The sequence below is a fragment of the Cebus imitator genome, unplaced genomic scaffold, assembly GCF_001604975.1.
Source record: "Cebus imitator isolate Cc_AM_T3 unplaced genomic scaffold, Cebus_imitator-1.0 Scaffold625, whole genome shotgun sequence".
NCBI classification, from domain to species: Eukaryota; Metazoa; Chordata; class Mammalia; order Primates; family Cebidae; genus Cebus; species Cebus imitator.
The window spans coordinates 557428-578751 of record NW_016107940.1 but is presented as its reverse complement, the minus strand read 5'-3'; the positions used below and the strand labels follow the sequence as shown (position 1 = coordinate 578751).

Here is a 21324-nt window from a genome sequence, read left to right as displayed (position 1 = left end):
TGAAGAGGCCAAGGGCCCACCCCAGAGGGAGGGAGGCTGAGGTAGGTCTCTTCCCTTTGAGACTACCGGTTGATGGCACCCTCCCTGCTCTCCAGGCACTCTTCCAGAGCACTCCCATGCACTAGCTCATGTCTCCATCACCCGGCCAGACCTTAGGAAACTAAGGCCCAGAAAGGTGAAGTGATTTGCCCACGTCACACAGCAGAAGGGACAGAGCCAGGGTTTGATTCTGACCCAGATGCTATGCTCCTGGCCACCAGGCCCCCCGCAAAGGCAGCAGGCCACTTCAGTGACCCAGTGTGGAGCCTGGTGTCCCTGGGTGTCACGCTGCATAGCATTGCTCCATGCCCCCATGAACTAGGAAAGGAGGGGCTGCCTCCTCCAGGGAAGGCCCTGTGTTCTGTGACAACCTAAACCAGGGTCTCCAAGCCCCAGTGAGGACGGCAGTTGCAGAGTGACCCTTGTGAGGAGGACTAGGGGCAGGGGCACCACGGCAGGCCCCACAGTAGACACCTCCTCCCCATACCTCCCCTCTTTTACCCCTCTTCCCCTTCCACTGCAGGAGAGGCTGCGGCACATCGGGCCTGAGGAGTTTGTCCAGGCCTTTGTGAACAAGGACCCTCTGGCCAGCACAAAGGTAGGAGGCTTTTACGGGCTATCCCAAAAGTGACCCTCACCCAGTGACTGGCCACTCTCAGGGGAGCCCAAGAGTATCCTCTGGGCGAACGCTGGAGCGGCCCGAGTGGGACAGGTGGGCACGGAAGGGCCCTACCCACTCCGCCACGCCCCTCCAGCGGGGGTTGGGGTTGGGGACGGACCGCGACAGCCGAGTCCAGGGAAAGCCTGGGGGTCTGGACGTGCGGGACGGGGGTCATCCACCCAGTGAGGGCGGAGGGGTGGACGGGGAACCAGGCCGTGGGCCGCGCTGCTCGGGTGGGCCGGGACCAGGGGCAGGGAGGAAGGTGGAGGCCCCCCGCCGCGGCGCGGAGCGCCTTCCCGGTGAGTTTCAGTGGGCGCCGGTGCCCTCCAGCGGCCACGCGGGGAAGCGCGAGTTGCTGCGCGCTGCCGGGACCAGGTAAGGCAACTCCTGGGGCCCGGGGCTCAGGACATGGCCCACACACCCGGATTTTGATCCAGCCCTTCTAGGAGCCCAAAGCAACGTGCCGGTGCCTCCAACGCGCTAAATCCAAGCGAGAATTGCAAACATTTTGGCTTCTGCCCTCACACCTAATAAAACTACAAACTACATATGAGATTGCATTTTCACTTCTCAGATAAGCAAAGATCACCTTGTAGGTCAGGCACATTGTGGTAGGCGCCCTCCACATGGCTGCTGGGGTGAAGGTGGCACAGCCACTTTGGTAGGGAGATTGACACTAGCATCAACGCTTTAAATGGATTTTCTTGACTCCAACTTTCTATGTCTACATGTACGCGAACATGCGCGGACGAAGGTATTTGGGATAGACAATGTTAATTATAGGCAAACACTGGGAGCAGATTGCCTTATCACCCATGGGCACTGGATTAAAAACTGTGAAACATCTATGACTAGAATGCTGTGCAGCTATGGAAGGGAAACAATCTCCAAGGCCTACCTGTCCGGACACTAAGAGAAAAGGGTAGAGGGAAGAACAGGGACAAGAGTATGTGACCATTTGCATAACAAAAAATAGGGTAACCAAAAAAATGTATGTTTTGCATGTCTGGAAGCACTCTCTAGGAATTCTGACTGCTCTGGGAATTCTGAACAGATGTGCTGGGAGGGAGGAACCAGAGGGAATGGGAGGGAGATTCTTACAAGATTGTTGGGTTTGGGGCCATCTCCAAATATTACTTTTTTGTGTAAAATACATCAAGATGACACATCACATTGGTTTATCCCCCCTACTATAGATGAAGATTTGTGTTTCCAGCTTTTTGCTGTTATGAATATTCCCACTGTAGACATTCTTACGCCTGTGTCTGGGTATACACACAAGTGCGCATTTTCTCTAGGGTGTCAATTCTCAAAAGCTCGGGATCCCTTTATGCTCTTAACAATTATTAAGAATTCCAAGTAACTTTTGGTTATATAGATTATATTTATCCTATTAGCAATTAAGATTGTTTGTTTGTTTGTTTGTTTGTTGAGATCGGGACTCACTCACTCTTGTCCTCCAGGCTGGAGTGCAGTGGCAATATCTCGGCTCACTGCAACCTCCACCTCCCGGGTTCAAGCGATTCCCCTGCCTCAGCATCCCGAGTAGCTGGGACTACAGGTGTGTGCCACCACACACAGCTAATTTTTTTATTTTTATTAGAGGCGGGGTTTCGCCATGTTGACCAAGCTGGTTTGAAATTCCCGACCTCAAGTGATCCACCCACCTCAGCCTCACAAAGTTCTGGGATTACAGGCATGAGCCACCATGCCCTGCCCTAAGATTAACTTTTTAAAATATTTATTCAAAAATAACAATAATAGCCAAGCAGTGGCCCATGCCTGTAGTCCCAGCTAGGAGGCCCAGATAGGAGCATTGCTTGAACCCAAGAGTTCAAGTCCAGCCTGGGCAACATAGATAGTGGGAACCCATCTCTCTAAAAACAAAACAATAAAAACCCATAACATGGTAACATAAATAACATATTTTATAAAAAATAATTCTTTTTTCACAATAGGAAATTACTGAGAAGAGTGGCATTGTTGTTATAGTATTTTTTACAAATCTCTTTACTATTTGAATTAATAGAAGACAGCTGGATTCTTTTCTGTGCTTCTGCATTCTGTCTCTCAACATCGTTTTTTGGTTGAAGAAAATCCAATCTCACACTGACAGGTAGCTAGGAAAGGAAGGAGTATTTTACCACCTTTTCAGATAATTGTGAATATGCTTCTTTGATATCATACTAAAACTCAGCAAGTTATAGTTCTTAAGAATTAACACAATGTGAAATCTGAAGAGTTATCAGTGAACTTTCTGTACTCTGACACTGAAACCTATTGGTCCGTCTTGCATCTTGATGCATGATTTTGTGACATCATACGTTGGTCATGTGGGAAAATATATGTTTGCTGTGTTAGGCATATCTTCCAAATGTTGGCACATTTCATTGTACAACATTTTAGAAATCACATTATTATCACTCTTACTCACATTGTTTAAGTCTGTGGAAGCTGTCAATCTCAGAGGCAGATACATGTCTTACAAGTTCCCAGTTTTCTCTTGAAAGCCTTAATTTTATCATTGGCAACAAATATTGTCAATCATTCTCCTTTATTTTTTATAACTAAGCCAAGAACTTCCAGTTTTAATTTTTTAAACAGCATTTAGCAAGAAAAACATTCAACTAAATTAAAAAGAATTAGGCTGGATTAATTTGCAATAAAATAATCGACTTAAAATATCAGCCCTTCCATTTAGGGCCAAAAGGCCAATAGTTCCTGTTTAAACAGCAGAATTACACAATTATTTTTACCTATATTTGATGGCACAAAAAAGTAAAAGTCTTACAACTTCCACTGCCACCATCCCCTCCCCGCTCCAGAGTAGAGTTCATACATATGCATCTTAGATCAGTACTCAGGCTTTTAAAAATTATCTTATATTTTGAAATATAATACAACTACTCTGGTAACAAGAATACTTTTAAAACAATTCTTAGAGAAAACAAATACCTTAGATAATTGTGTGAAACAATATCCTGCTCAAAGAAACAGCAAAGATGAAAAATAATGTACAAGAATTATAGTCCCTTGTTTATAGAAATCATCCAAATAAAATATTTTCCCTAATTCCAACTGTTCTCCTTTAAATGACAGGTTCATTTTCAAGAAAATGTAAGCCAAACACTGAAGTCTGAATTGCCATAGTATGTCTAGGGGTCCTTCTTTAGAGCAGAAATGGTACTCCAGGAAAACAGTGGCCAGTTCAGCTCACTAATGAATTAGCACTTTCCCTCAAAACAACCAGCACATTCTGTATGCAACAGATGGGCTTCGTATGCACAAACCGTTATGGCACATAAAAGATGGAAAATCTCAAAGATCTAGACTGAATAAAAAGTTAAAAGTTTTGCCTCATTCAGAACATTCTTAAGTCACACACCCCTTTTTCTTCTACTGGGCAATTTTACCCGCCATTGCTTTTGCACCATCAGTACAAATTTCAACACAGTGGAAAAGGCAACAGCATCGTATTATTATGAAAATAGCCTTGCCTGTGGACCTCCTGAAAGGGTGCCAAGGACCCCGCAGAATCCAGGGACAACATGTTAGGGACTGTTGCTCCTGGGAAGGGGAATTCCTGTGTCACAGGGTCAGAATGTGGACGGCCTTGCCAGGTAACGCCAGGTGAGGCCATGTGTCAACACTCCCAGCAGGAAGTTATCCCAGACCCTCATAAACACTTGAAATTGTCAGGCTTTAATTTTTGTCAAACTGTTAAATGGTGCATCTTTTCATGTATTTTGGGCATTTTTGTTTCCTTCTCTATAAAATGCCTCTCTCTGACTTTTGCCCAGTTTTCAATTGGTGGTTTGTCTTCTTAAGGATTTTTACAAATTTATCATTTTTGTTAATTTTAAATGTGTACTAGATAATGGTCCTAGGTCAGTTAAATGTGCTGCACATTTTCTTCTAGTTGGTTGCTTTGTTTTTCACCCTCATTATGATGTCTTTTGATGAACAGGTATTCTTAAGCTTAACCTAGGAAAATTTACTAAATTTTCCTTTTTTTTTTTTTTTTTTTTNTTTTTTTTTTTTTTTTTTTTTTTGGTGGGAGTAAGAGGTTAAGAAATCACACCCCACTCAGGTCATAAAGATAGTCTCCTATGTTTCCTATGGAAGTTTTAAAGTTTCGTCCTTCACATTTTTATCTGAAATTCATTTTGTGTATATGGCTTAAGGTGAGTTTCATTTTTGGTTTTTTCCAGACATATAACCAATTGTTTCTGCACCACCATTATATATTCCTTTACCCTCCAATGTGCCCTGACACATGTCACTTTCAGATGTCAGCTTTCCATATACGTGTAAGTCTGCTCCTGGATGTTCTGTTCTGCCCCATTTGTCTATTTCTCTATCTCTGTGTCAAGACACTTTGCTTTAATTACCACAGTTTCATGATAAGTCTTATGTCTGCTGAAGCAAATCCCCCAGGTTCTTCTTTAGGAGTGTGGCTTGGCTATTCTTGGCCCTTTGCTTTTCTATTTAAGTTTTAGAGTTATTTGTCAATTTCTATGAAAAGTGCTGTAGGGATTTTTTTAGAATGTATTAAATATGGATCCATTTGGGAAAAAATTGCATTTTCATGAAAGAATTTATATTTCATTACATTTGAGTCTGGCAATTCATAAAAATGGCATGTCCCTCCATTTACTTAGGCCTACTCTGTAGTATCTTTCTAATGGCTAGTAATTTTCTCCATACAAGCCTTGTAAAGATTTTGTTAGGTTTATTCCCCTAGATACCGTATGCATATTTTTACTATTATATATAAAACAATCTCTTTGCATAGATTATTTTAAAATGTGTTTTTAGATTTCTGAATGTTTGAAAAGAATGCATATTCTCAAGTAAATGAGCACAGGACTCCATATTTGTCCATTACCTCAAGTATGTATTTGTCGTATTTCCTGTCTGCTTGTTGCTGGTTTAATGAATGTAATTTACTGTGTATATCAAGTTTAAATTTGACAACATTGTAAATTCTTATTACTTCTAATAATTTGTATTCTTTAGAGTTTTTCATGTAGACAAGTAATCTGAGAATAATGACAGTTTTCTTTCCTCCTTTCCAATCCTTATTCATTTCTATAGTAGTCATAGAGTAGAACCCTCCACTAATAGGAAGTAGACAAGAGTGATAGGAACACCTTAATCTATCATTTTAAATCTCAGAAATGTTGAGATTGTTTGTTACTGCAGAGTAACACTGCCCGATCTGACTAACTTATGCTAACTTGTACATCTAGTACAATGTCAAATAGAAGTATTGAGAGCTGGCATCCTTATTTTGTCCTAATTTTCAAAGGAATACTTTTAACGTGTCCTAATAGAGCATGATGTTTGCTACAGGATTTCTTTAGATGTCTATTATCAGCTTAAGGAAGTAACCCGTTCCTTCCTAGTTTTCTGAGAATTCTCATCATGAACGGTTGTTAAATTTCATTTATTTTTCTGGATCTGTTACTCACATATTCTCTTCTCCTTTAAACTGTTAGCTGGTTATTTATATTAGTTTTTAAAATCAATGTTTCCTTTCTTTCTTTGGGGTTTTGTTGTTGTTTTTGAGACAGTCTTGCTCTTTTGCCCAGGCTGGAGTACAGTATTATGAACACAGCTCCCTGCAGACTCAGCCTCCTGGGCTCAAGTGACCCTCCCACCTCAGCCCCCTAAGTAGCTGGGACTACAAGTACACACCTCCACACCTGGCTAATTTTTGTATTTTTTGTGGAGATGGGGTTTCAATATGTTTGCCCAGGCTGGTCTAGAACTCCTGAGCTCAAGAAATTTGCTTGTACTGGCCTCCCAAAATGCTGGGATTACAGGTATGAGCCACCTCACCTAGCCTAGTTTTTTTTGTTGTTGTTGTTTGAGACGGAGTTTTGTTCTTATGGCCCAGGCTGGAGTGCAGTGGTGCAATCTCAGCTCACTACAACATTGTCTCCCGGATTCAAGCGATTGTCCTGCCTCAGCCTCCCAAGTAGCTAGGATTACAGGTACCCACCACCATGCTCAGCTAATTTTGTATTTTTAGTAGAGAGAGGGTTTCACCATGTTGGTTAGGCTGTTCTCGAACTCCTGACCTCAAGTGATCTACCCATTTTTGGCCTCCCAAAGTGCTGGGATTAAAGGCATGGGCCACTGGGCTATTTAATCAATGTTGAATCAACTTTGCATTTCTGAGACAAATGAAGCTGGGATAAGCAAAATCATTATCATTTTCATACCTCCCTGGATTTGTTTTGCTAATGTTTTGTTTAGGATTTCTGCAACTACAATCCTCAGTGAGATTGACCTGTTGTTTCCCTTTTTGGCACTGTTCTTGTGAAGTCTTTGTTTCTCTTCCCCTGTTCTCTATTCTTTTTGAACGACTGGAATTACTTGTTACTGAAACATATTGTAGAGATTAGCCAGTGAAACCATCTAGGCTGGGTATTTTCTTTGAGGAATGACTTTCATGTACTGATTCAAGGTTTTTCTTGTTTCTTTGTTTATGCTTAGTAATTTAATGGTTATAGAAATGTTTAGGTTTTCTGTTTCTACTTTTGTCTGTTTTGTAATTTATATTTTTCTAGGAATTTGGCCATTTCCCCTAAGTTTCCAAATTTATAGACATAAAGTTATTTATAATATTCTGTAGGTATCTTTTTAATTTCTTCACGTCCATATTGATTCATCTGTAGTATTTTGATTATTTACTTTTCTCTTTGTTGCTGTATCAATCTTACCAAAGTTTCATCAATTGTATTAATGTTTTCAAATAAAGATCTTTTGACTTTGTTGATTCTGTAGATTGTAGCTTTGTTTACTATTTCATTTCTTTCTTCTCTACTCTTTATTATTTCCTTCCATCAACTTTCTTTGGATTTATTCTGTTATTCTTTTTCCAGTTTCTTATGTTGGATGTTCAGCTTGTTTTTAATCCTTCTTTTCTAATAAAAGTATGAAAGATTATTTCTCTTTACATAAATTTTTATTTGCAGCCTCCAAGTTTTATTTTTCAATATTTTCATTATTATTCTAATTCCATTATGATTTCATCTTTGAACCATAGATTATTTTAAAATGTTTTTTAAGTTTCTGAACATTTGAAAAGAATGCATATTCTCAAGTAATTAAGTTCAAGTTTCCATATTTGTTTATTGCTTCAAATTGTGTTGTTCAGATTCATACTCATCCTGAATTTGGTTTTTTCTTTTTTCAATCTTCCTAACCTATTAATTACTGTCGTGTGTTAAAATCTTCCATGTGACTGTAGGACTTAACTTCTCATTATAAAGAACTTCACCTTTCTGATTATTTTTGCCTCCATATGTTGAACTTATGTTACTAGCTGCAATCAAATTTAGACTTGTGACATATTCCTCATGAGTTGAATCTTTTATCATTATGCAAGTACTCTCTAATTTCCCCTAAAGCTTTTTGCCTTAGGGTCTTTTTTGTTGCCTTAAAGTCTATTTTGTTCAGTATTAATATAGCTACATAATATTTATCACCTATGTTTTTCTATTTTTGTACTTACATCCTTGTGTTTGGTGTGTATCTCTTGGAAATGTCAAGGAGCTGGATTTTTAACCACAGATTTTTAACTAGCCCGTGAGAATCAGTCCTTGCTGTCTTTTGTTGTACTATGTAGTCGCCTTTCTTACCTTTCTATTTTTTCTCCTTTCCTTGCTTCTTTTGAATGAATAGGTCCTCCGTTCCATCTTCCCCTCTATTTATTGAAAATTACCCTGGCAGTTTTAACAAACACATTTATGTTAAGTTTCATCTTTTAAACGGTGATATGTTATATAGTGGGAAGTTCTGTATCAATTTCAAAATTTTGTTTCCAAAGGATATGTTATGACACAGGGAAAGGTTCATGTAGAAAAGTATGGGAATATATATGGTTATGACAGGTACATACATACACACAGCTGGTGCTCATTATTCCCAGCAGCCATATTCTATAAAGTCAGAAGCACTCAATGAGTGAGCACAGAACCATTGCTCCCAGGGGATGCAAGGTTAGGTTCCTGTGAGTCTCTCATCACAATGTTTTTGCCAACGGATCAATATATAACCTTGTTTGATGTGTCTTTATGTTTGAAGACATTATTTAATATAAATTGTTGATTACTATTGATCTCATGGCCAACAGTGCCATTACTCAGGACTGAACGCTGATGTTACACACGTTTTTTCTGTGGAGCACAGTGCAGCCTTTGCGTGTGTAGGAACACTAGACGGCACCTCAGCACCATGCTTGGGGCCTTTCTCAACAATGAAATTATCAGCAAAAAGCATGAAAATGCAAAAGACATGATACTCGGTAGGCCAAGTCTGAGAGTGTGATACAGGACAGAGCATTGCTTTGCCTCAGCTGGAGATGCTCACCAACACTGCATGACTTCAATTTTTTTGCCACCCCATGCATGTGTACAGATACCCACCAAAGTCACACAAGTTTTGGGGGTACAAATAAAGTTTAGAGTAGGCAAATTTGCAAATACAGAACCCAGGAATAATGAGGAGTGTGTGGTGTGTGTGTGCGTGTGTGTGTGTGTGTGTGTGTGTGTGTGAAATTACATTTTAAAATGTATTTTTAAAAGGACTAAAAGGGTACACACCAAATCTTTGGTATTTCTGGATGGTTTTGGGGTTTTGACATTTCCCAGATTGTAAGGATCGTACACTGACTTCATATCCTAAGAAATGATTGACAAAAAGACTCAGAACGTGGTTCTGTGTGTCTTTTCTAGCCCTGCTTCAGTGACAAGACCAGCAACCTAGAGGCTTACGTGAAATGGTTCAACAGACTGTGCTACTTGGTGGCAACTGAGATCTGCATGGTGAGTGGACAGCCAGGGTGGGCACGAGCTGGCATAGCCCAAAGTGGCTGCATTCAGGAGGAGCCCACCAGGGAGGGAACCGGAAGGACACCTTGAGTCCTGTTCATTTCCAAGTCCAGGGCCAGGCTGGGCATGCCTCCAGGACTCCAGGTAACACCAGCTTTCCTGCTGTGACATTTTCCTCCAAGGAGAACCCAGGACAGATCCACCAGCCAGACAGAGAGGGTGTCGGAGAGAGTTTGCTGAAGGAGTGAGGGGCAGTCACTCCCAGCCCCGGTGGCCCTGCTCCCTCTGTCTGTGCCTGCCTGCCTTGGGCAGCCTGGCCTGCAACTGGCCTTGTTTGGCTTGCTCAGGACCTAGAGGTGGATGTGATCCAACCTTTAAGCATTGGGAGACACACATAAAAGCCCATGGTTCTGCTGCTTCCGGAAAGCAACAAGACTCAGCAGTGTGGAGCCAGACGTGTTTGTCACTGAGTTGCAGTCCCACCTGGCCACACCCACCCATCCTCCTCCTTGCAGCAGAGGGGACCCTCCTCTGAACCCACTCTCTCACCTTAAGATGAAGCCCAGGGGGCCACTCGTCCCAGGGCCAGGCTGGAGGCAGCGCCGGGGCCTGCTAGGCTCTCTGCAGCAGGTGCTGAGACCCAGTGTGGGGCACATGTTCATGAGGGGTCCACCCTTGCAAAGAAAAGTAGGGGGAGGCAGCCCCACATGACGTGGTGACAGACACAGTGGTTGGCCTCTGTCCCTCCACCTGGCTCAACCCCCATCACAGGGCAGGCTGCCCTTCAAAGGACAGGTCCAGCCTTGGGTGAGCAGCCTTCTGTGGCCAAGGCAGCCCTGGAAAGGGGGGTTTGATGACACATCTCAGAGCACAACAGCCCACTTTTTGGTGGCAGTAAAGACTCCTGCTGCATGCTGGGTGGGCAAGCAATACCTACCAGTGTGGAAAGAATGCAATGCAGACCCTACTGGCCTAGCCCACTTCCCACCCTCACACCACTGGCTGCAGGCGAGAGGGCAAAGCCTGGGTGAAGCCTGGCCTGAGCCCGCCAGGGAGCCAGCTGTGGCCCAGGATGGCCGGGGAAGCACACGGTGTGGTTCTGCGCATTGGAGGGGTCTGAAGTCCCGAGCACCTGGCCACAAACCAGGCAGGGTTTACCAGTCACGCAGTTGTGAGATGGAGAGAGTGGAGGGGCTGCTGGAGGGACAGGCCTCAGGGCCAGCTTGTACCCCAGTGAGGGGACAAAGCCCAAGGATGGTGGCAGGGGGGCTCTAATTTGGGGAAGGAGTGGTATGGGAGCTGGGCCTAGAGGGACGAGGGTGCTGGAGAGGAGCCATGGAGCATCTCCTGAAGGTGCCTCTCAGCAGCCCCAGGGCAACAGCGGGTACCTGTGCCCCCACCGGGCCCACCTAGCCCTCTGTGGCATTGGATTCTGTTGGCTCAGCCCGTGAAGCTCTCTGAGACCCTGTTTACCCTGGGCCTCAAGTGCCTCAACTGTGCAGTGGGTTTAGAGAGAGCGAAGAGGGCTGGGTGAGGGAGCAGCCCTGGTCAGAGTCAGGGCAGGGTGGAGGCATGTCACCACTGAGGCTCTGCTGCCCTGTCCCCAGCCAGCCAAGAAGAAGCAGAGGGCACAGGTGATTGAGTTCTTCATCGACGTGGCCCGCGAGTGCTTCAATATCGGCAACTTCAACTCCCTCATGGCCATCATTTGTGAGTGGACCAGCCTGGGCCTGCAGCCCCCAGTGCAATCACCCCCAAGAGATCAGAGTGGGTGCAGTCAGGCAGGCAGAGTGCCAGCCAGGGCCCATCTCTGAGCAGCATGGTGCGGGGAGGTGGGGTGGGCTGGGCTGTCTGAAGGCCTGGGCAGCCCCATGTCCCCACCTCAGAGGTCCTGAGGAGCCGTTCCTTCTGAGGCAAGCCCAGCCCCCTCAGGATGTTTGATGAGGGCTTGGTGATATGTCCCCAGCCCCAGAGAGAACAAGGGCCCAGAGCAGGTGCGAGGCACAGGATGGGACCAGCATGGTGAGAGCAGCCCCATGTGATAGGCTGAGCCCTGCGGACCCCAGCCCTGGTCAGGGTGCAGTCCAAGGGGCTGCAGCTACATTGAGGCCTCCCTGTCTCAGGAGCAGCCCTCTCCAACCCTCCCTCCCTCTTCCAGCCGGCATGAACATGAGCCCTGTCTCCAGGCTGAAAAAGACCTGGGCGAAAGTGAAGACAGCCAAGTTTTTCATCCTCGAGGTAAATGAGGCTGCTGGGCCGCCAGGTGCCTCCGGCCATCCTCTGGACAGGACTGCCCAAATGCCTCCCTGTCTCCTTCCAGCACCAGATGGACCCAACAGGGAATTTCTGCAACTACAGGACAGCCCTGCGAGGGGCAGCCCACCGCTCCCTGACTGCCCACAGCAGCAGGGAGAAGGTAGGTTGGAGGCCACCTCAGCCCAGGTGGGCTGTAGCAGGGAGCCTGGGTGCTGGCTCGGAGTTCACCTGCTCCAGCTCCTGCCCCTCTGGAGCATCAGTAATAGACAGCCAGTTCTCCTTGCTTGCATGCCTCCAATGTCGGGAACCTACCACCTCCCAAAACCGGAGGGAAGCCAGCCTCAGACAGCTCTAACTGACAGGAAGTGCTTCTTGAGGGCCTGAAGCCAAGCTGCCTGGGGTCTTCCTTTCCTGGGGGACCACACAAGTGAGACCACTTCGTCTTCTGCTCACCAGTTCTTCAGAGCCCCCATCCCCGCTTCTCTCTTCTCCTCAGTCAACGGCCCCAGACCTGCCCTGCCGAACTACAGTTTCCAGGCTTCTCTCCACTTCTGGCCTTTTGGTCCTTAAACAGATCCATTTGTCGAAATTTCTTCTGTTTCAGATAAAATTGTGGTTCCAGGTACATAGGATCTTCCACCTCCCTGATTATACACACAATGCTTTTATTTGTGTGGCCTCAGATCACATTTACATTTTTGGCAATCACTAAACCAAGCTTTTCCTCACCCAAACTGCCTGTTCACAGCTCGTATTCTTTTTTTTTTTTTTTTTTTTTTTTTTTTTTTTTTTTTTTTTTTTGATATGGAGTCTGGTTCTGTCACCCAGGCTGGAGTGCAGTGGTACAATCTTGGCTCACTGCAACCTCCACCTCCCGGGTTCAAACGATTTTTCTGCCTCAGCCTCCCAAATAGCTGGGATTACAGGTGCGCCACCACACCTGGCTAAGTTTTATATTTTTAGTAAAGACAGGATTTCACCATGTTGGCCAGGCTGGTCTCGAGCTCCTGACCTCAGGTGATCCACCTGCCTCAGTCTCCCAAAGTGCTGGGATTACAGGCATGAGCCACTGCACCCAGCCACAGCCCGTATTCTTATACACCTGCATTTGTGGGGCCTTTGCTGACCTGATCAATTTTATTTCTCCTCCAAATTATACCCATGGCCTCTGGTACAGAGAATCATGTGTAGGTCCTCAGATTGCAATGATCCTCTGGCTTGAAATCTGTTACCGTCCTGATGATTAGAGTTGTTCATCTCTATAGAGAGGAAACTCCAAGACTTCTACCTTTTAAGGCCTGTTCCACGCAGGAACGTTAGTGGAATCAGGTCCCTGCTGTGGTTCGTGGATGTCTATCTCCAGCTTGAGGGATAATAGAACACATTGCTGCTCTTGAAATTAAGGTCCCCCTGGAATTGCATTGGATGGATGCCAGTGGGCAGGCTTGGGAAGCAAGCTGAGGTGTGCACGCTTATGCTGCCTGCCAGGCCTTCTTGGCCCTCTGCCCAAGGGGTAGATGCCAGCCACACAGATGGCTCTGTTCTGTCCAGCTGGCCTTTCCTGTTCAGGCTGTGCGCGTGTCAGTGATTCTGGGTCCCAGGCAGGGGTCTGCTGCAGACGAAAGCATCACCCAGGGATGCAAGACCTCAAATCCCAGGGCAGGTGGGTGGCCCACCAGAGGCCAGAAAGCCAGACAGCAGGGGCAGGAATCTCATGTCACTGAGCACCTGCCTTATTCCGGCCACTTGACCTCCATACCCCAGCTTAATTCTGACTCTATGGAGGCATCAGCATTGCCAATTCCCAGATCAGCAGACTGAGTCTCGGGCAGGAGACCTTACTAGTCCAGTCACACTGCAGGTAGGTGGCAGAGCCAGGGGTCAAACTCCAGCCTGCCTGGCTCTGAATCTCAGGGTCTGCCCACCACCAGGCTGACTTCTGTTCCCAGGCACAGGTGTATGTGGCACTGGCTACAGCCCTAGGTTGGATGCAGGGCCGGTCAGGTGTATAGGAGCGTGGTGCCAAGCTGGGCTGGGAGCCGTCAGCCATGGCATGGGCACTCTGCACTGTTTCCTTCATTCCTGCTGGGATGGACGCTGTGGGGCAAGTAGACAGACTGGGATTTGGATGCCTGTGCTCTGAGCCCCTTCCAGCTCTGGGTGCTGGAAGGCTGTGCATTGGGTCTGGTGCTGTAGGCAGGCGGCTTACATAGCTGTGTGTTTACTTTAACTACATTCTCCTCTAACTTCCAGAGAGAGATGTGTCATGGGCTAGGCCCATAAAAACTGCTTTATGGGTGGAGGTGGGTAGAGGGACAGAGGGAGGGAGGGAAGGAGGAACGAGGAAGGGATGCTCACAGTTTCCTGGCACCCCAGCTAAGTTGATGGGGCTGGAAGATCTTGGTTGTCATTGCACTTTATGCTTCCTTCCTGTCTGTGGGCAGCACCTGTCTGCCCCTCTCCCAGTCTGTGTCACGGAGCCCACTTACCTGGGTGACCTCCAAGCTGACCTAGGCTCTAATTAAACTTCTCATGTTAGAAGCAAGGGCAATGAATTTGCAGTTGCAAAGTAAGAGCTGTTTGGCTGCGGTGAGGGCAGGGAGACTAGGTCAGACATGGGGATGGCCAGTGGCACCTCCACGCTCAGCAGGGTGATGGTGCCTCCTCCTTTCTTTGTGGTCGTCATTGCTCTCCGTAGTGCATACGAATTCGCCTCATAACCCACAAAGCCCTGAGGCCCCAGCTAGCCCAGGAAGTCTCCCCTGCCCTCTGCACCCTGGGGTTGGGTCTGAGGTCCCTGGGGCAGTTATCTGCTGGCAAGTCTGCCCCCTTCCCTGGAGCCAGCTGTATAGAGCAGCTAGATGGGGCCAACCTGCACCCTCTTTCTTCCAGATTGTCATTCCCTTCTTCAGCCTGCTCATCAAAGACATCTACTTCCTGAATGAGGGCTGCGCCAACCGCCTTCCCAATGGACATGTCAACTTTGAGGTAGGACCTCCGTGAGGACTGCCACTGAGGTAGACTGGCCAGGAAGAGTTCCCAGGGCAGGACCACTGGCCCCTGCAGACCCAGCCTAATGGGGGACCCTGGGGCAGAGTGAGCAGTTCACAGCTGACCTCAGCAAGATTATCAGGGTCCCCCACACCGATATCTGCTGCAGTGGGGAGGCTGAGGCTCAGGTTCATGTTCATCCAGGCTGCACCAAACCCTTGAGGGGCACCGGGCTGGAGAGAAAAACAGCTCCGTGGGCCCACAGTGACAACTGTCAGGGCACTGTGACAGGGGCTGTGCCATGGGGGTCAGGGCCAGCCCCAAGGCAGGGCCCTGAGTAGCAGGAGGAAGCTGTCAGGCCGAGGCTAGAGTGAGCAGAAATAAAGAATTCTGTTCCTTCTACAGACACTCACCACTGTCAGCTCAAGTGTCTCCTCTTCAAGAAGCCCCCTTGGACCTCCCAGGCAGGGAAAGCCCACCTGTCAGGCCTCCCATAGCACAACAGGGTCAGTAACCCTCCATCCATCCTCAGTCACTGTACCCGAGTCCCTGAGCTCCTGAGAAGCAAGACCAGGCTGACCCGCTCCGTATCCTGACACCCAGCATACGTGTCTTGGAGTATCTGGTGAGCTAGGCAGGCGCTGAGTCAGATGGAGCATGCCATGCAGTAGTGGGACCTCCAGTCTGCAGGCAGGAGGGGGCTCTTCTCCCACTGGAGAGCCAGCCCCACCCTAGTGCTGGTCTGAGCAGTGGGTGACACAAGTGGGTGCGAGGCCCACCCAGCCTCCAACTTCAAGGGCCAGTCACCAGTCACTCTGTCTGAGCCTCAGTCTCTCCCTGTGTAAAATGGGGCTTCAACTGTAGCCCACAGAGGGTCTAGGAGTGGAGGTGCAGCATGGCCCTCCAGGGGCTGTGAGAGTCCCCTGCAGGTGGGACCCACAGCACATGCCCAGACCGTTGGGCCTGGAGCTGCCCTCCTCACAGACACACCAGGAGACCATCACAGGCCTGGTTAGGAGTCCCAGACCGCCTCACCCCTTAGGTCAGCCCAGGCTGGAGATGATGTAGACAAGATTGGGCTTAGGCAAGACACTGCAGAGACCCAGGAGCCTGGTATCTTCCTCAACAGGTGACACTGGCCCAGAGCAGGCATGGGAACCCCTGCCTTTGCCCTTCCTGAATTGATCCTCAGATCTGGGGCCAGGGTCAGGCAAGACTGCAAGGTGCTACGTGGTCCCAGCTTTGGGGAACAAGCAGGAGGGAGTGGACCTGGCTGCCAGGGTAGATCAGGGAGTGTCGTGGAGCGGGGCTCCCCACCTTTCACAACTGTGTGCTGCTGTTTATTTAAAGTCCTTCTTAAAGTTGGCACCATTTTTTAAAATTAAGTACATGTGTTTATATTGTACTTAAATGAAATCATACTTCGATGAATTACTTGTCTTACTTAAAAATACTTATTTAAATATATTTGCATAATTCTGTAAATCAACAAACATGTATCACTTGCCGTACATTGAGAATAACAACAAAAATACAGTGACATAAAACCATGTCCACTCTTGCTCCACGCTGGAGGCCAGGACTGCTCTCGCCCTCATTTGTTGCCCCCTGCTCCTCCTCAGACCCTTAAAGTCACGGGGGGTGGAGAGAGGCTCTGCCAGGACCAGCCCGTCCCCACCATGGGGACCTCCAGGCACTGGAGTGCCTCCATTCTGTGTCTCTGTGACCCTGGCAGAAATTCCTGGAGCTGGCCAAGCAGGTGGGGGAGTTCATCACCTGGAAGCAAGTGGAGTGTCCCTTCGAGCAAGACCCCAGCATCACCCACTACTTGTACACCGCCCCCATCTTCAGTGAGGATGGTAAGGTAGCCCTGCAGTCCCCTTGCCCATGGGACTTTTGGATAGCCTGTCTGTCACCATTCAGGACCCCTACTCTGAATAGGTTAGGGATTCACCCTGCCCACCTAGGCTGGCTCCGGGAGGGAACAATGAGGGCTGCATCCCCCTGGCTGGCCCATTGCCACTCCAGGAGCACAGGATGGGCCTGAGGAGCTGTAAGCTGGGACCTCAAGGACCCCCGGAGCCAGGCTCCTTCCTGGACACAGTTTGGACACCTTTGGAATTCTAAATCAGAACCATCTACCTGTCAGACCCCACTTTCCTCAGTAAAGTGGGGGTGATGATAAGAATCACCCTCCCAGAGCTTACATAGGCAGTGCCAAGCACAGCACTGACTGTGCAGGTGTGTACATGTGTGCAGGTGTTATTACAGGCGTGAGGTGAGGCCTCTTTGCTCCAGAGTGACATTCATTTCTGTCTTCTCCAATAAATAAGCATTTCCATATGATCATTTGTCACATGTAAGTTTGCCTGAAAGTGTGCTAAGTGGGCAAGTCCCAAGGCCCCACTTTCAGGAAGCAGAAGTGGTAGAGAAGCAAGTGGCTTTCTGGGTTTGAGCTGGGGTAGAAGGGCCCTGCCGCCAGCCACTCACCCTGAGAGGGCCTGCTCAGCATGCAGGAGACCTGGCTCCTCATCACAGCAACATGTCACAGAGGGACCCACACTTATGCTCAGGGAGCTCTTTCACTTTCTTTAAAAAAAAAAAAAATAGGGGAGAAGGATCTTTTAATGATTTTGTTTTTGAATACTTTCAACTTTGCCATTTTATTGTTTATATTTTGGAGCTGGGAGCATTGTGGAGGGGGTTTCACTCATATCGGTAGCCACTTCCCCCCACTTCCACCAAGAAGCTCAGCAGCTGATGAATAAACCAGTCTGAGCTGCTTCTACCCCAGTGAGCTGTGAGATAAGCAGTCCTTATCGTCTCTAAGGCTCCCCTGCAGCATCTAGAAAGTGGGAGATATGAGAACCTGCTCCCCAGAGCCACAGTGAGAATGCCTTGAGTTGCCCAGGCAAAGCTCACACAACTACATTCAATCCACACTAGTGTGTTAGTTTCCTATTGCTGCTGTCACAAATCACCACAAACTTGGTGGCCCAAAACAATAAAAATTTATCGTATATACTTCCGGAGATCAGAGGGCTGAAATTAGTTTCTCTGGGCTAAAATCAAGATGTCAGCAGGGCTAGTTTCTTCTGGAGCCCCTGAGAGGAGAATCTATTTCCTGGCCTTTTTCAACTTCTGATGGCCACCTGTATTCCTTGGCTTGTGGCCCCTTCCTTCATCTTCAAAGTACATAATTCCACTCTCTGCTTTCATCATTGCATCATCTTCTCTCCACCATAGTCAAATCTGCCTTTGCCATCCTCTTATAAGGACACTTGTGGCTGAATTTAGGGCCCACACAGATAATCCAAGATATTCTCCCCATCTCCGGATACTTAATTATTAGTCTGCAAGGTTCCTTTTTGCCATAATATTCAAAGGTCCTGGGGATTAGAAACTGGATACCTCTGGGGGCCATTGTTCAACCTACTACCCTAGTTATATGATGATTGTTGTCATTAGCCAGTGATCTCTTCATGGAATTTGGGCATTAAGATGAGCCAAAGACACATGAGGAGAGACAGAGAGTAGTTTCAGGGCAGACAGAGAAAAAAGAGGGGGGCATTTTAATCACTCCTTTAGTCAACCATATGTCTTTAGCGACTGCTGTGTGCCAGGCAGCAATCTGGAAGTTAACACAGAAAAAACCGTGGTCCTCTTGGAGCCCTATTAGAGAGAAGCATCTTCCGTTTTGACTGTCTCTTCCTTTTGTCCCTCCCACAATCCAAAAAAAGTGGAGGAAGGTAGGAGACCTAGGAGGTATTGAACCCCAACTGGGTCAGTTACAGCCCCTGGCAAAAACTTGGCCCTGGCCTCAGCTCCAGGCTTCCCTGGCAGGGCCCGCTGGCAATTAGCCCTGAATCTCATTGAAGCAAATGAAAATATAGAAAGTCTCAGAAAAACAACAACAATAAAACCGGAAGCTGTAAGGAGGAGCCAATGGGAGTTGGAGTTTTAGAGCTGAAAAATATAATAATTGAGTTGGAAAACTGAGTGAATGGGCTTAACAGCAGAATAAAGAAGGCAGAGGAAAAAATCCTTGAACTGAAAGGTAGGACAATAGAAATTATACAATCTGAACAACAGGGAGAAAATAGACTGAAACATAGTTTCAGGGACCTGCAGGATTATAACCAAAGATCCCATACTCATGTCATCAGAGTCTGTGGAGGAGAGGAAAGAGAGGGCAGGACTGAAAAAGTACTCACAGAAATAATGGCTAAAAGTTCCCAGAGTTGGAAAAAACATAAACCTACAGATTCAAGAAGCTGAATGATCCCAAAAAGGAAAAACTAAAGAAACCCATACTAAGACCCATTGTAGTTAAACTTCTGAAAACCGACGAAAAAGAAACAAATCTTGAGTCCAGGCTCAATGGCTCACACTGTAATCTGAGCACTTTGGGAGGTTGAGGCAGGTGGATTAGTTGAGGCCAGGAGTTTGAGACCAGCCTGACCAACATGGCAACACCTCGTCTCTACTACAAATACAAAATTTAACCAGTTGTGGTGGCACATGCCTATCATCCCAACTACTTGGGTGGTTGAGGCACAAGAATCAATTTAACCTGGAAGGCAAAGGTTGCAGTGAGCCAAGATTATGCCACTGCACTCCAGCCCAGGTGACAGAGTGAGACTCTGTCTCAAAAATAATAATACTTTAAAAACAATTTTTTAAAAATATTGAAAGCACTGAGAGAGAAATGACACTTTACCCATGGGGGAAAAACAGTTTGAATGATGTCAAATTTCTCATCAGAAACCATGAGGCCAGAAGACAGTGGCACATTTTTCAATTGAAAAAAAAAGAAAAAGAACCGTCAAGACAGAATCCTATATACAGTGAAAACATCCTTCAGGAATTAATTATAGATAAATCAAAATAGAATTCTAAAAGCTGGTCAGGTAAACCACAGGAAGATAAGAGAAACAAAACAGAGAACAAAACACAGAACAAAAAGAAAACAAAAAAATAGAAAGACAGACTTAAGTCCTAACATATAAATAATTACATTAAATGTAAATGGTCTAAATATACCAAGTAAAAGAAATTGACAAAGCCAATTTTTTTAAATGATTCAACTATATGCTATCTATGAGAAACTCACTTCAAATATAATGATAGAGACATTTTGATAAGTAAAAAAGGGAAGAAAAGATAAAGCATGCTAATATTAATTAGAAGAAAGGAAGAGCAATATTAATTTCAGATAAAGTACACCTTAGAAGAAAGAAAATTACCAGAAACAAAGAATGACATTATATATTAATAATAGGTTCAGTCTCCAAGATATAGCAATCCTAGCTATGTATCCACCAAATAACACAGCTGAAAAATTCATTAAGGAGAGGCTGATCAAACTGAAAGGAGAAATAACAAACCCACAATTACAGTTGAAGACGTCAACACCCTTCTCTCAACATTTGATAGAACATCTAGACAGAAAATCAGCAATGACAAAGTTCGGTAAATGCTGATTAGATCCTGTTTGATGAACTCGACAATATCACCAAACAACAGGATCTAATCAACATTTACTGAACATACAACATTTACTAAACATACATACAAGTGCAGTAGAACACCATTTTTAAAAATTGCTCCCAGAGACCAGGCACAGTGGCTCACACCTGTAATCTCAGCACTTTGGGAGGCTGACGCAGGCAGATCACGAGGTCAGGAGATTTAAACCATCTTGGCTAACACAGTGAAACCCCACCTCTACTAAAAATACAAAGAAATTAGCTGGGTGTGGTGGCACATGCCTGTAGTCCCAGCTATTTGGGAGGCTGAGGCAGGAGAATCACTTGGACCCAGGAAGCAGAGGTTGCAGTGAGCCAAGATCGCGCTACTGCACTCCAGCCTGGGTGACAGAGTGAGACTTGGTCTCAAACAAACAAACAACAACAACAAAAAATTGTCCCCAGAATATAAACCAAGATATACCATACCCTGAGCTATAAAACAAGCTGCCACAAATTTAAAGTAATTGAAATCATACACACTGTGTTCTTCAACCACAGTGAGATTAAAGTTTATGTCAGCAGCATCAGAAAACAGAAAACTCTTCAAACATTTAGAAATCAAATGACACACTTCCGAATAATCCATGGATCAGAGAGGCTCAAGGGAAATTAAACAAATAATTGAACGGACTGAAAATATAATCAAATTTGTGGGACAGCTAAAGTAGGACTGAGAGGGAATTTTATAGCACCAAATGCACACACTAGAAAAAAGGGAAAGTTTCAAATCAATAATCTAAGTTTCTACATCAAGAATCTAGAAAAAGAGGATCAAAATAAACTCAAAGCCAGCAGAAAGGAGGAAATAAGAGCAGAAATCAATGAAACTGTAAGCAGTAAAACAATAAAGTTAATCAAAGGGCTGGTTCTTTGAAAAGAACAATAGGCCGGGCGCGGTGGCTCAAGCCTGTAATCCCAGCACTTTGGGAGGCCGAGGCGGGTGGATCACGAGGTCAAGAGATCGAGACCATCCTGGTCAACATGGTGAAACCCCGTCTCTACT

The 21324-nt window shown here is 46.1% G+C and overlaps 1 protein-coding gene across 3 annotated transcripts in view; it reads left to right on the top strand.

Moving 5' to 3' along the window:
* Positions 1-21324, top strand: part of RASGEF1C (RasGEF domain family member 1C) — a 100084-nt gene that overhangs the window by 73004 nt on the left and 5756 nt on the right. For all 3 annotated transcript variants that reach the window (XM_017517299.1, XM_037734479.1, XM_017517298.2), the window contains 7 exons: positions 563-637; positions 9448-9537; positions 11151-11253; positions 11702-11781; positions 11864-11959; positions 14692-14787; positions 16526-16649. In XM_017517299.1, the coding sequence (XP_017372788.1) occupies positions 563-637; positions 9448-9537; positions 11151-11253; positions 11702-11781; positions 11864-11959; positions 14692-14787; positions 16526-16649 (664 nt within the window). The remainder of the gene's footprint in view (positions 1-562; positions 638-9447; positions 9538-11150; positions 11254-11701; positions 11782-11863; positions 11960-14691; positions 14788-16525; positions 16650-21324) is intronic.